Source organism: Cynocephalus volans, chromosome 2 (assembly GCF_027409185.1).
Source record: "Cynocephalus volans isolate mCynVol1 chromosome 2, mCynVol1.pri, whole genome shotgun sequence".
In the NCBI taxonomy this organism is placed as follows: domain Eukaryota; kingdom Metazoa; phylum Chordata; class Mammalia; order Dermoptera; family Cynocephalidae; genus Cynocephalus; species Cynocephalus volans.
Window position 1 is genome coordinate 163,183,184 of NC_084461.1, and position 15,181 is coordinate 163,198,364.

A 15,181-nucleotide genomic window follows, 5' to 3' on the forward strand; every position below is an offset into this window, starting at 1 on the left:
AAAGTTAAGAAGAGGAACCAGAGCAAGAAAACAATGGCTCAGATTTTCTGCTTTCCGCTGGGGGAGTGAGAGAGGCTGGCCCTACATGCTGAAGCACAGAAAGACTGTTTGGGGAAGGAAGGTTTTTAAAAAATCACCAGTTCTTACATTTTTGCCAGCACTGTACCCATACCTAGTGGTATGGAATTCAGTTCCTGAAAGGGGTAGCTCCCTGGCTAATTCCGGCCCTTCCGTCTCTTCTACAATTGCCCTGATGTGTACATGGAGAGAGAATTGTGCTATGAACTCAGTCATTCAGGAGCCTCGGGCATGCCAGCCACGGTCCTCCTGCTGTGGTCCTGTCCGGTTCTGGATGAACTCTTCAATCTCACCTGCCAATCATCTTTTTTTTTTTTTTTAACTATATCTTTGGAAAAAAATAACATACTGCTTTCCCTGTATTTTAAGATGCAGCTATTTTTTTTTTTTTTTTTTTTTTTTTACCATTACTAAGATGTATTTTCTTCACATTTTAACTTCACATGTTTCTGAAGTTAGGACATATCTTATAAGTGACATTAATAAGTACTTTAATTTGGTGGGGTTTCTCTCCTCCTCTCTGAGTTGTTATTACATGAATGGTGGATTTTATAATCGACATCTAGATACGACTTAAGGAAATAAGGTAATTGTTTCTTACCTCGTTGCAGGCTGCCTGGCACGGTGCGCTGTGCAGAAAGCTACTCTTTTGTTCTGCAAGCAGTTCACCATAAATCACTCATCACCACATATTTTTGAAACTCTAGAAATTGTTGTGAGAATAATTTTGCTATACCTTTGACATTCTTAAGAACATGAAGAAAAGAGGTATTTTCATTTTCAATTATCCTTTTTTTAAATTTCCAAATTACAGACTAAAGTTTCAAAAATATACTACAGACCTTCAGACTTTGTATCTTTGATTTTCTCTCCGGTATCCCCTGCCTTTCTTATTGACATGATTTCTTCTAAGTTTAACTGCCCTTTTCCAGTTCATAAAACACAATACGCTAAGTCTATCATTATAAATATCAGTATATTTATCTACTTTGATTTTTCCTTCTAATCTTATTTACTCGCTTCTTCCTATTCATATTATATCTAAATTCCCATTTCTCTGCATTTTTCCTCATTAATTCTTTATAGGACCCATAGAAAAAAAGCAAGTATCATGGTCACGAATAACCAGGTAATTTCTCTTCACTCATCCAGTTAAACTATCTACCTACAAAATATACATCCACAAGAACACTCCATGTGTCTTACCTGGGAATTAATGATGCGCATGGTGGTTTTATTTCCAACATCTTTCTCATAACCACGCGTAGGAGCAGAGTTAAATCTCAAAACTGCATCATGAGAATCTAAGAACACATAAGTGACAAGCTTACTTTTTTCTCTGTAGAATCACATTATCTAGGAAAAAATGTTAAAGTAAATCTTTCAATACCTGAAACTAATTAGATGCCACCAATAAAGTTAAGATATCCATATACATACATATTTTTAAGATAATTTACTATAGATTTGGAACGAGACGTTGGCTGGGGGGGAATCAACATAGAAATATACACAAACCCACTCCGTTACTGGTGCTCTTGGACCATCTAAGTTCTATTTAGATGCTTGTTATGGTTTCACATTCTTTACAGTGACATGCTTTGTGAAGCCATTCTCCCAAAGGTTCTGAAACATCTCGAAGGTGGACTCTGCGGGAGCAGGTAAAGGTCCTAGGAAGCAGGGGCTGCGTGTGGCCGCAGGACCCGGATCCTAGCCACGGTGAGCAGGGACTGTGTCTAATGCTGGTGCCTTCGTGAAGACCGGTGCGTTCTCACCCAGTAACAGCCACAGCCTTCGATCCCACCTTACTGCTTTTGAGTGCTGGTGAGTGCTGAAGAAAACTAGCCCTGACCTCCGCGCAGCCCTCCACCTGCCGCTGGCACCAAGAAGACCCCAGGGGAGTGAGTGCAGAGGCTCCTGCATGGGCGGCTGTGGTCCACCGAGCTTGAGCTAAAGCGTAAATCCACGTCTCGCTTCATTCCACTGAAGGCCAGACGTTTCCAAGTTCTCGGTGCCGGCTGAGAGGCCCGGGGGTGCCCACAGCTCCCACAGCGCCGAGGATGACAAGGAGCGGACAGGTAGAGGGAAGCAGGTCACCTGATGAAAAGGGTGGGAATGGCCTGAAGCAGTCTATGAACATACATGGGGCTTGAGATGCCCCGAAACCAGCCTGAACCAGAGTCAATGAGTAATAAGGGGATTTCTAGGGCCGGCTTTAGCGTCAAAAATCCCATACACAATACAAGTTTAACTTGGGGCAAGGACAGTGCCTGTTTGTGAGAGAGGGAGAGGTAAGGATACGTATTTCAGATACACCAGACAGCCATGTGGACACACCAATGCTGTGCTTAGAGTGACCACACCCCACACAAGACCCTGAGCCGCTGGCCTTTCTCACTGGAGTCCTGCTACCCCCTCCACGGGGGTCTTCCTCCTACTCCCTAGACAGTAGAACTCTCCATGCATGCCACTATTATAGCAACATTGCAAAAGGTGTCTCTACTGACAAGCCCTGAATTCAAATGCATTCAGATTCCAGTTTCAAGCACGAAAATTAATATACTTTTGGAACACAATGAATGGATATAGGGTACCTGGCTATGTCATCAAAAAATCCTACAATGTTCTTTTAGGGGGAATTTTGTAGGAATTGGCAAATTTGATGGCTAAATCTGGCCATCACCTGTTTCAGTAGATAAAGCTGAACTGCAATACAGACACACTCATTGTGCACCTACTGTCTACACGACAGGGCTGATTTGTGGAGACAGAGACCCTGGGGTCCACAAAGCCTAACATATTTACTACCTGACTCTTAAAAAAATTTACCAGTCTCTAGATTTGAGAGGATCTATGCTTTGTATAAACGTTGCCATAATTCCTGAACACTTCCAACTAAGAGCTCATTCAGTACTTCACAGTTCAAGCACTTGTTTGTACCTTTTTTTGGTAATAAAGTGCTTTATTATTTATTCTTTATTGAATAGTGCCTTGTCAAAAAAAATCAAATCATATTTAAGCTAGAAAAATTAGATTACCAAAAGCAGTAGATCTCATGTTTTGGTCTCAGGACCCCCTTATGCACTTGAAAATTATTGACAACCCAAAGATCTTTTGCTTATGTGTATTATATCTATCCATATTTACCACACTACAAGGTAAAAAAGAAAATTATTAAATAGTTATTGATTTATTTTACAATAACTTCTTTTTTACAAAAATAACTTCAAAACAAAAATAGTGAGAAGACTGGCACTGTTTTAAATGTTTGCAACTCTCTTAAACGTCTGGCTTTTTAGAAGACAGTTGGTTTCTCACATCTGCTTCCGCCCTCAAACTGTTGAAACAGTTGTTTTAGTTGAAGTAAATGAAGACTCAGAAACACTGTTGAAAAAAGAAGGGCTATTTTAGTAGTCCTTCTAGGGAACTGTCAATACTCTACTTTGATACTTCATCAAAACTCCACAAGTGCTAGCTTCTTAAAAGTTGGTTACAATGTGGAATCTGAAACATATCGATGAACTTTTTTTGCACGGTTGCATTAAAATCCACTAGTCTTATCTTGCTTGTAAAATGGATCTTTCATCCATGCATACTTTTGTAATATTGTGCAATGATCATTTGAAAACTCTCAGCTCGATAAGTTAGTCAGAGCTTCCAAATATTGATGTGTTTCATTAAAAAGTATCAGAAACCACATTGACTAATGTCACCACAGATCTCATCGGTTTGTAAGTATGGGAAGCTTCCATGCTTCTGGCTGAAAGCTTGAATTTTATTCTTGGCAACAAATACCATCAGTTATGTTCCTAAAAGTGTCAGGCTCGCTTAATCCCTTTGTGAGAAATTATCTGTCCAGTATCCAAGTCTGAATAATTAAAGTACGTCTGTCAGACTTTTTTTTCAAGTAAATATTGTGTTTTATGAAAAAGTGGACCTTGAAAAGGGTCCAGGGGACCCAAAGGGTAAGCAGATGACAGTGTTTGAAGTGCTGGCCTCGGGCAACCCTCTGACAAGGCAGAGGAGAGGAGACTCCAGATGGGGAGGTGACTGCAGGTGCTCAGAGGGAATCGGCAGTGAGGCCAGGGAAGCAGACACGCTGCCTGCCCCTTAGACACAGCCTCAACTAAAGGTAAGGGGAGCAAGCCACGGGTCCCAAGTGTGGGTGCGTTTCAAATTAATTGAGTAGGAATTCCCAATTAATTTTAGCACCCTTGAAAATGTCACAGCATTTAAATGCTTGTTGTGCTACATGGAGCTGTGTTCTAAGCCTTCCAACAACTTCACAGGGCACAGGAAGGTAACGCAGCATAACTCCTTTGGAAGTGGTCTTAGTTGAAAGAGTTAAAAGGTCACCTGTGTGGAAGAGGAGGGAGGCAGAGCTGATGGAAGCTGGTGCTGGACCTGGTGAAGGCTCCCAAACAGCAGTGAGATTGGGGTGAGACGAAAGCACGTGGCAGAGGACGAGCTGAGCGTGTCCATCACACGGGCACATTTTGCAAATGTGCGTGTGGCTGATCATAGCCTGGGTAATGTGCCTAACGATCTGGGCTGTCCATTCATATTTAGAAAGTAAGGAACAGATCAGACAGCAAGCACAAGGGGAATAAACGAAAGCTTCATTTCTGGAGAAGGCATTTCCAGGCCAGAGCCATGCTGTGTTGACCTTGAGAATGGAGCCGGGATAAGTGCATGCACTGAAGGAAGATTAAAACCCTCTGAGGAGCCAAGGAGCTGCTGGGACAGGAGGTGGCCAGCACGAAGTCACTGCTCTGTCTCGGGCCCCAGACGTCATCTCCTCCCCTCCTTTCCAGAGCTGATCCAGAAAATGAAAACTGAAACAAGAGTGCAAGCCTCTTGTCACTAGGGAGTGGCCTGTCAGGGATCAGGACAAAACGGGAAGCTCATCTCTCTCAACTCCCGCCACCCTCGTCTCTCCTCTGGCCTGCAACCCTCACGTGCTGACTTCCCCTGTGCCCTCAAATCCAGGCTCTGGAGTGGTCTCTCTAAAATGAAGATCTGTCCTGCTGCTCCCTGCTTAAAAGATCTCAGTGTCTCTGCATCATGGGCACAGGGGTGACAGCTAGAGTTTCCAGACTGGGGTTTGAATCCAGACTCTGTCCATGTGACTCCAGGTGCCTCCATGTCCTTATCTGTGAAAGGGAAACAGCTGTATCTATCACTTAGGGTTGAAAGGCTTTTAACAGCTAACACATAAGAAAACACTCAGAACAGGATCTTGTCTGTAGTAAACTCCCTAGAGGTGGTACCTATTATTACAATTGTGAGGTGAGGTCTAATTTCCATAGAATGGCATGCAGAGACCTCAGCAAGCTGCCTTCCTGCCTTCAGGGCCACTCTTCTCTCCCCTCCCCCAGCCCCTGCACTCCTGCAGCTCTCTCACCCGAACACCAGGCTGTGTCTCACCTACCTATTATGCTCGGCTTTCAGCCTGGATTTGCCTCTTCAGATCCTCTTTCCCACCCTCCTCTCTCTGCCCAGCCACCAGCCATCAGGGCAGGTTAGTATCCTGCTGTCATTCCCATCCTATGCTATTGTCAGTCTACGCCACTCTGTCCTTCTCCTATCCACGTAACATTGGAAGTGACTGTTCACAGTCTGTCTTCCCCACGAGACTGCCATGGGTATTGAGGATCGGGGCTGGGTCTTATTCATCTTTATGTCTAGCATAGGATCTGGCACAGAGTTGGTGATCAATAACTAATTAATGCTTGTTGAATGAGTACATGAACTACTTTCTTGCAATTTTTAAGGTAAGATAACAGGACATGCCAAATCCCAAGCTCTCTCCAGTAACGGCTATGTGTCCTACTCCCTACTCACTATTATCCCCTACCTCCCATTTCCCACCCACTTGCCAGAACTTGAGTTAAAAGTACACAGATCTTGGTCTCCTACATCAAGGCTATTACTGTTAGTTCAGAGGAGTCCTTTCTTCTCTGCAGTGTTTCCACAGGAGTGCTGGTCGTGATCTCACCAGCAAATTATTATTGCTTACAAGCACGGGTGAAAACAGATCATCTCATGAGTCTAGGAAAAAATGTTCCATGTTTCCAAAACAGTTCAGTTTGCTGTTCAATAACATATTCAAACTGGAGGTGTTTATAAATGCTACACTTTTCTAACCGCAAACAATTAGAAGTTATGACAGTCTAACAGAAATGGGGTGGGGGGTGGGGTGTCTGCATCGCCCACGGAGCAAACACCAGGGGGAGCTCAAGAGCAGCCAGTAAGAAAAGAGGAGGGCCACTAGATCTCCCTCTGGGAGGGACAAGTTGCTGAGTACTCAGGGACAGCAGCCTGGGGGGGCCTCAGGGCAGAGTTGAGGTGGGCTCATAAACACAGAACCCCCCCCCCCCCAGGGACTTTCTAGCTCTGCCCTCAATTTTTCATAAAATCATGACATTTGGTCTTTTGATCTCCACTTAGCAATTCACAAGTAGATATTTAGGGACCAACATGAATTTAGCTACAGCATGCCCCAATTTTTCAAGTTGCCTGAAGGAGTCTGCTACATGAATTTGTTTGTATTATGAGAGCTGCTAGTAACCATGTGGGTTGCATGTAAACACTTGGGCGAGGAGGAAGGAGAAAGGGCAGCACCCGGCATGTACAATACTGATCCTATGAGATACCAGCTCATAAAAATAAAAGACTTTGTGTTTTTACAAATTGAGTTATGCTACGGTTACGTTTTCTTAAAATGGTAGGTACCAAATCTGATTCAAAGGACCTAGACAGAACAAAAAAATTTTTGAAAAAAGTCGAGGCATGTTCTTTAGTTGTGATTCTACAAACTCTAATCATGAAGCCTCATATCGGAGCATACAATATAAGTTAAATTTGGATACTAGAAACCATCAAAGATATTACTCTGGCATTTCATGTTCCCCAGAAACATGGACTTCCCAGTGTCTTTCTCACTTTCTCACAAACTCTGAATAGAGCTTACAAGACTCTGGTCAGAGGTATTTATGCAGGAATAAAGAGCAAGGAAATTCTCCCAGACATGCAAGAGCAATCCAAATATGCATCTACCATGCAGAAGTGTTTAACACAAAACAAAACCAGAAGCAAGTTACTGCCTGCTTCAAAGCTTACAATATTTAAATTCCTTCTCTGCATTATTAATATTGGCCCTCGGAAATGAGAAAGAACTGTGGTGTTATTTCACCCTGGGGACCTCTAAACCACTGCTCTTTTGTAATAAATTGCGGCTGCTCTCTTCTGGCTTTGGTTACAAGCTTATGAGACACATGGACAGCATTACGAGCCTGCTGCAATGTCAGCATGGGGACACAGGGACCCCAGACCTCAAGCCCAGACTTGCTGTCTTGTTTTCTTAACTTTTTAACAATTTTCCATTCAGCCTCATTCCCAAGAACATCTGGGCTGAGCACTGGGTTTCCGAGCTTGCCTACAGTGACATCACCCAGTTCCAAGATGGCTCTGGAGCACCAGCCAATCTTCAAGGACACAGAACAACTAAAGGATCTGATTAAAATGAAGCCAGGAACTGATTATTCCTTTGTAATGAGGGAGCATGCCCCCTAAATGTCCCTTCCAGACTAGTTATGACCTGCTACTAGTTATGACCTGTGCTCCATCTGGACTTGAGGCTGAAGCTGTGTCTGATTCACATTTGTTTTCCTGCACCTAGTACAGAATCAGGCACAAAGTAGGAGCTAAACACTTGTTTATTAAATTAATGAACGAGGCTAAAGGGCCAAGCTGCTTGCTCACGACGCTTCAATGCAATCAGTTAGCCTGGGCATAGAGGGGAGTCCCAGGAGCAAAGGGATCCAGAGTTGCTGAGGGAGAAGCAGTGACACAGCAGCCCGGGCACCTCCAGCAAGAGGGGGCAAGAGGCTGGGGAAGGTGGGGAAGCAGATGAGATCCAGTGAGGGTGGGGAATGCTGTGGAGAGCCAATGCCAGCCTACCCGGTGCACAGCCTAGACTCTGTGGGAGGGGAATGTACTTCAACCCTACCCTGCCACCCTCAACCACGGGAGAGTGTCAATATTTTACTTAAAAGCCGGGAGACAACTGTGATGGATAATGTGACATGTCACCTTGGCTAGGTTAGGGTACCCAGCTGTTTGGTCAAAGGCCAGCCCAGATGTTGCTGGGAAGGTATTATTTAGAAGGGATTAACATTTAAATCAGCAGACTGTGAGTAAAGCAGATCACCCTGCACAGTGTGAGTGGGCCTCACCCGGCCAGGTGAAGGCCTTAGGAACCAAGACTGAAGTCTCCTGAGGAGGGAGTTCTGCCTCAGAAATGCAACATAGAAATCCAGCCTGAGCTTCCTGCCTGTCAGGCTGATTTCAGACTTGTCATCCCCCACAATCGCCTGAGCCAAGTCTTTAACATAAATCTCTGTCTGTGGCTCTGAATTCTGTATCTCTGTTTCTCTGGAGAACCCTGATACAAGAGCTGTGAAACACATGTGCTCCAGGGCTCCTGACACGGATCTGAAGAGTGTCTGGCACAGAAGACGGAAGCTCGGGTATGGATGGCCCTGTTATTTACCGTCTCAGAGAAGGGCCCCACTAGGTGCACTGTCCGTGACAGAGATGTTGGATCTGTGCCGACAGTGGGGAGGCCAGAACTCATTTTCTGATGGCAACAATGTTCTCAGCAGCAGCAGTCAGGCTCGCCTAGAGCCGAGGGATGACGATTCAGTCACGTAAGTAAGTGGAATCATCTTCATGGATCCCTCTCTTTGGAGGTGACACCTCTAACTGGGCGTTCTCCAGCGTTCCTTCCTTCTCCTCTCGTTCCTCCCCCACATGACGGGCTCGCCAGGCTTTTGGGAATGAGGCTGGGAGCCCATCGAGGCAGAACAGGGTTTCTACAGGAGACGAAGTGTGCGCAGGAGCAGGAGAAAGGAGGTCGGGGCGAAGGGCAAGGCCCCCTGACCCAGCTCTGGGGGGCAAATCTCTCTCTCTCCCAGGAATTCTGAGACCCTGCCCCAGCATTCCCCCAAAGAGTACCTCTGCTGGGATCCCAGACAGACTCACTCGGTCCCAGCCGCCGGGGCAAAGCACCTGACACTCTCCAGCTCAGGGACCCCAGCCAGCCCCGCCATTGAGACACAGGCGCGCACGAGAACCAGCCCCCACAGCCCGCGCGCCCCAGCCGGGAGCCCGGCGTCGCGACACCCACCTATTTCCTCGCCCAGGGAGGAGTTGAGGATGGCGCCCGCCGACATGACGACGGCGCAGCTGCGCAGGCCGCCGCGGGGGCGCAGCCGGCCGAGGGGCACGGCGGGCACCAGCCGCCGCCAGCCCAGCGCCGAGAAGGGCGCCTCGGTGCCGTCCAGCGTCCGCACGCGCGCCCGCCGCCGCAGCGCGCACAGCAGCTCGGCCCGGCCCCGCGCCGCCGCCCGCGGCCCGCGGAAGCGCACGCCGTGCTTGTTGGCGCTCAGGTAGTCCTTCATGGCCTTCTGCAGGCGCGGGTTCAGCATTCTGGAGGAGACGTTGCCCTTCCAGAGCCGGTACAGGAAGGCCCTGGACATGGATGAGTACAGCCTGTCCCCGTCGTCGCCCTCCTTCGGCACGTGGCTCCTTCTCGGTCTCGGGTGCCTCTTCATCCGCCTTCTCTGCACCTGCCCGGCCGGCAAAGTCCCCTCCCGCTGGCCCGGCTGCAGGGGGGCAGGGAATCCCAACATCCCCTGAGCGTGCCACTCTGGCCGATCTGCAGCAAAAAAGTAGTCGTCGTCGTCCGGGTAGAAAGCACTTTGAGATTTTCTCCCAACCTGGGATGAAAAGAAATCTTCATTGTCAAACTCATCCCACGTCTGTGGGTCGCCAGGTCCCGCGTGCAGGAGGTCGGCCGGCTGTCCCGGGGGCAGGAGCTTGTTCACACCCGTGCTGGTGGGCGAGGGGGCCTCGTGCATGGCGCCCATGATGGCCCGCTGCTTCCCCTGGATGGGCAGGAGCCTCCTGGTCTCCAGGAAGGAGACGGAGCTCGGTACGGGTGCAGCAGGGCTGCTGTCGGTGAAGTAGATGAAAATCACCAAAAAGAGGAGCCCCCAAACAAATATCCCGAAGAGCATCCGTTGTCTCCATTGCTTCAAGTGCAGTTTCATGGCAGGTGTCTGGGGTCAGCACCTTGTGTCCTACAACGGTGGGAGAAGACCAAACCTGAAAAATAGCCAGATGCAATAGTTAGCAGACGTGGGACACCCACTCAGACGCACTGGGGACACTCTAGCTTGAGCTGTGTTTCTGTAGGGACTGGGGGCACAGGAAACCAGCATCATCCCGGAGCTTTGGCTAAATTCTGTTGTCAAATCTACCCCCTATTCTCCACCTCTGCAAGACAAGGGCTCTCACCATCTCGGCTGAGAGTCTCAGGGGGAGAGTCTGCAGGGTGAGGTGACGCAGGTGGACGGGCTTCCACCTTGGGATCCACTTAGTCAGCGCCTATCCCAACAAGCTCCCCTGGCGCCTGCGTTTACAGAGTTCCAATTGGTGAAGCAAAGTGGGAGTTAAGCTAGTTTGCCCTCTTATCTGCTAATCAGAACCCAAAGGCTCAAGGCTCGTATATTTCACAGAAGCAGTGCTGTGCCTTCCTCAGGGGTGACGCCCTGTCTTTATGGTCTCCCCAGGCGGGAGGCTGCCTGGAACGCACCAGCAGTCCACAGATGGCACTGTGTTGGTGACTGTGGCTGCAGGCAAATGTTATGCCAGTTGCCTTTTGACTTCAACTGCCCTCAGTCAGGCCCTCCTACTTCACCTTGTCAGGAGCACTGCAGGATTAGAGGGAAGTATGTTACACTTTCAGATATGGGAGATTAGGAAAGGGTTTGCTGATTCTAGCTGGGAATCCCACAGAGAAAGGGTGATGAAGGAAGCAGAGATGAAAAGTACCAGACCCAGTGAAAGAGAATGAGGGGTGGGGACGAGGAAAGGGTTTGCTGATTCTAGATGGGACTCCCACAGAGAAAGGGTGATGAAGGAAGCAGAGATGAAAAGTACCAGACACAGTGAAAGAGAATGAGCCTCTCCTCTGTACGGTGTCACACCAATGTCTATTGCTATGTGGGTAGCACAGTGCTTGGTACTAAGGGAAACAATACAACATTGATAAATGCTCCTTAACTTCAGGAACTTAAGCAAAGCTCCAGAAAGGGAAACATATAAGGTATGTTTGTGGAATAGTCATTGAGCTTGCTGTAGCTTAAAGGTGAGTGAAGAGCCGAACACAAGCAGACCTTCAATGAATACTGGTTGAATGAGTGATGTGAATTATGTGAGCCTGTGTGTGTGTGGTTGGGGTGGACTGCGTGTTTGCAGGTATGAATGGGCGTGTGTTTGGGTGGTGCTGTTGGAAGAAGGGAGACCATCTGGGGAAGACTTAACGAGACAGCTACGCCCGTCCAGCTGTGGAGGGCCTCCTGTGCCTACTTGGATGTCTGGGCCACAGGCTACTTGAGACTATAAGGGAGTGATGTGGTGGTTCCCTGGCCCTCCAGGAGATTACTTTGTGGCAGATAAGACAGGAGCTTGGAGGAGTGCAGGGAGGCAACAGAGGATACGAGGAGGTCATGAATAGAAATTGGACATTCACACAGTTCAGCAAGTCTGACCAGGGAGCTGGCGGGGAAGACTCCGCTCTCCTTCCCCAGCATGGCTGACTGTTGCTAAAACACAAAAGCATGCAAGGTGTGGCCATAGTGCCACATCTGCCACTTTTACTTGAACAGATAAGAACTGAAATAAAAATGAGTGTTATCTACATTGATGTGGTCACCTGGAAGATATGCAATGTCTTTGGTGGAAAAAGATGTGCCAAAGGAAGAAAACCACATTTCTTTTGTGGCTCTATAGCAGATTAAAGGTGGACACAGACTCTTTGGGGGTCTGTGTCTCCCCTGCTGAACAAGGGGAGGGCTATGTGACTGCTTGGACTGGTGGTATAGTTACCAGTCCCAGGTCTAGCAGCTTCCACTTCCTGCCTCTTAAAACGCTCACTCTGGGGGCAGCCAGGTACCAATGAAGACATGTCTTTGAGCTTACTCCATCATGCAGGGAGGAAGCCCAGGCTAGCTATGTGGAAAGGCCACATGGAATAAGAGGTGGCCAGCCAGCCCCAAACTGTTCCAGCCATGCCAGCCCAGGCACCAAATGTGAAGAGTGTAGAAGCCATTGTGGATGCTGAGCTCCCCTCCAGCCCCGCTGAGCTGTCATATGACTCCAGCCCCAGCCAACAACTGATTGCAACTCTATAGAAGACTCCAAGAGAGAATAGCAGAGGCCAACCAAGCCATGGAACCATGAGCAATAACCATAGATTGTTCTTCTAAGCCATTAAGTTTCAAGGTGATTTGTTACATCAGATGACCACTGGAACAATCAATGCCAAATAAGGAGTGCCAGAAATGCTTCCAACAATCGCAGCATCCTTGGGATAAGGGTCTGATATTGCAGAGGGATTCCACGAAAAGCAACATTCACTTACATGTATAAGTTGTGGCTTTAAAAAAAGTGCTTTACCTTGTATTCACATGGAAGTAAGGCTGTAGGTCTCATATACAGTCACAAATCAAACATACATATACAGAATATATTTTAACCAAGCCAGAATCACTGATGCCAAGAAATGAACACAGAAGAAATAATACCAGTAGTTAACTTGCTATGTGCCAGGCTCTGTGCTTAATGCTCGTCCTGGATTACTTCATTTGGTTTTCCTAGCACCTAATAAAGTAGGAAATACTGCTATATCCATTTTTTAGATGAGGAAATTGAGGCTCAGAGAGACTAAGTAACTTGCACCAAACTAAGAGATATATAGCAGCAGATATCATATACAATCCCATCTGTTTTATTCTAGGGCTTACACTTTTAACATTAAGTTCTTATTCCATCTGATCAAACCAACTAAGGCTGTATTTTCTAAATTAGGCTCCTCAAACTATCTGTGGTAAAGGATCTTTTTTTTCCCCCCAAATTGTCATTGTCTTTTCCTATTTCCATGCCTAAATGTCTTGGCAATGCCCAATTGCTGTAAAAGTTTCTAAATTCTTCATCTCAACTTCTGTGCCTATCTCATGGAGAACTGGCGATGAATGGTTTGCAGACATGAATGGTCCAGGGCCACACTGTGAGTAGCATCTTCCACATGATGTGTGTAATCTGTCCGCTCAGAAGACACTGCTTCAAGGTGTGGTGTCCAATGGGAGGGTCCAGAAGCTGTTTCCAGTTTTTCAAGATTTCTAATACAAATTAGAAAATTACCCTTAATAACACTTGTTCTGTTTCCATCCCAACTGCAATATAGTTCTGACACTCACCACCTGGAGGTAGCACAGGCTCCATGAATTAAGGGATCAGTCCTCCACAAGACTGCCCTCATTTCAGATGCCAGCTACATGTGGGGTCCCCAGGCCACCCACACTTCCAAATGTCCAGCTACCCATCACCAAATTCCTATGACCTTCAGGCTAGATAATGTGCTACAATAACTAACAGAAGTAAGGGAATTGCTATAATTGTGGTTATAATTTTATTGAAAAGGATACATGTAGGGTGACATCTAGAGGGAATGCAGTTTCCACACCCTTTCCTCATGGAATCTGGGTATGTCACCCTCCTGGCATACCAAAGTGTTTACCAACCAGAAAGCTCCACTGAGCCTCAGTGTCAAGAAGTTTTACTGGGGTTTCATTACACAGGCACAGTTGGTTATATCATTGGCCATGTGATTGAACTCAACCTCCAGTCTCCCTTCTCCCTGGAAGTCGGGCCAACCCAAAGTTCTAACCCTGTAATTTCACCTGGTTGGTCTCTCTGGTGACCAGCCCACAATCTGAAGGCATCTAGGGGCCCAATGTGAGTTGCCTCATTAGCAACGAAGATAGCCCTATCACTCATGAAATTCCAAGAGTTTTAGAAGCTCCATGCCAGGAATTTGGGCCAAAGACCAGACACATTTTTTATTGTATCATTTCAAGGCTGCAGTAGCCAATTTAAAGCGCAGTCTTACTGTTTCTGGTTGGGAATCACCATTACCTGGCTTCCCCACACTGAGCAACAGCTTGGGTGGGAAGCTAAAGAAAGGGAAACAGAGGTTTCTTATTTTAGCATTTGCTCGAGAGAATATTTTTAAACGACAGAGGCAAAGGTGAGGTGGGTGCAGAGTGGTGGGAGATAAAACAATGAAAACAAAGCCCTGGGTTTGTTGGGAAGGAGCTAGAAGCCTCTGGCTTGTGGCATGGGGCTGAGGGCCAGTGTCCCCCATGCCAGAAGAGCCAATGTTGCCTTGGTTCAGTGGAGTCAAGAAGCTGCAGAAACTGGAGCTGAGAAGGTGAACCTGCTACATTTCATGGCAGGATTTGGATGATCAGACATAGATGTCATCCTGTGAAAATGCCTTATACCCAAGTAAAGAGGTAGGAAGCCTATTTGTCGTCAGAAGATGACAGACATGAAAGGAGAAACAATAATGAGAGGACATCTGGGAACAGAAGGAAAGTAAAGGAGAGTGAGCAGGATAGAGAAGGCTGCCGTGGGCCAGGGCCCTGCGACAGAGTCTGTTCTCTCTGGCTGGTGTGCTGGGAGTAGAAAGAGGTGGGATTTGTGAAGCCCTTTGAGGACAGTGAAAAGACTAAGTATCCCAGTGAAAACAATGATGACTCCTCATTAGGCAAGCCTCATGCGGCTCCTAACGCACAGTAATAATAGAAAGGAGTGGGTTCACTGCCTCGACTCATGGTTAGGCTTCAACTTTTAGTAATCTAAAAGGCTTCACTGCAGCCTCTGTAGCTGCAGACCTTCTGTTGCCAATTAAAGGAACATTTCCCCAAATGATTAAATCTCAAGGCAACAGCAAATCCTCTGCTAGCAAACAATACAGAGATCGCTGTACATATCATAGGTCTCAGTCATCAGCATATCTGTAACAGATCCAGACTGAGAGAGGCAGGGGACATCAGTGTTACAGATGCAGATCCTTCTCTTCCTTGAGATGATCACACAGACTAATAGAAAGGAAGGTTTGGCTGAGTAGTAGAAAATACATTTTTTTCTCTAGTACAGTACATCCAGAATATTATAATGATGTAGCTTACAC

At 46.9% G+C, this 15,181-nt stretch overlaps 1 protein-coding gene across 1 annotated transcript in view; it reads right to left on the reverse strand.

The window, feature by feature from the left end:
* The window catches only part of ST6GAL2 (ST6 beta-galactoside alpha-2,6-sialyltransferase 2), a 28,802-nt gene extending 18,609 nt beyond the window's left edge, over positions 1-10,193 (reverse strand). Inside the window, exons 1-2 of the mRNA XM_063088228.1 lie at positions 9,269-10,193; positions 1,285-1,382 (exon numbers count right to left, since the gene is read on the reverse strand). Of these exons, the coding sequence (XP_062944298.1) occupies positions 1,285-1,382; positions 9,269-10,193 (1,023 nt within the window). The remainder of the gene's footprint in view (positions 1-1,284; positions 1,383-9,268) is intronic.
* Positions 10,194-15,181: the final 4,988 nt, after the last annotated feature.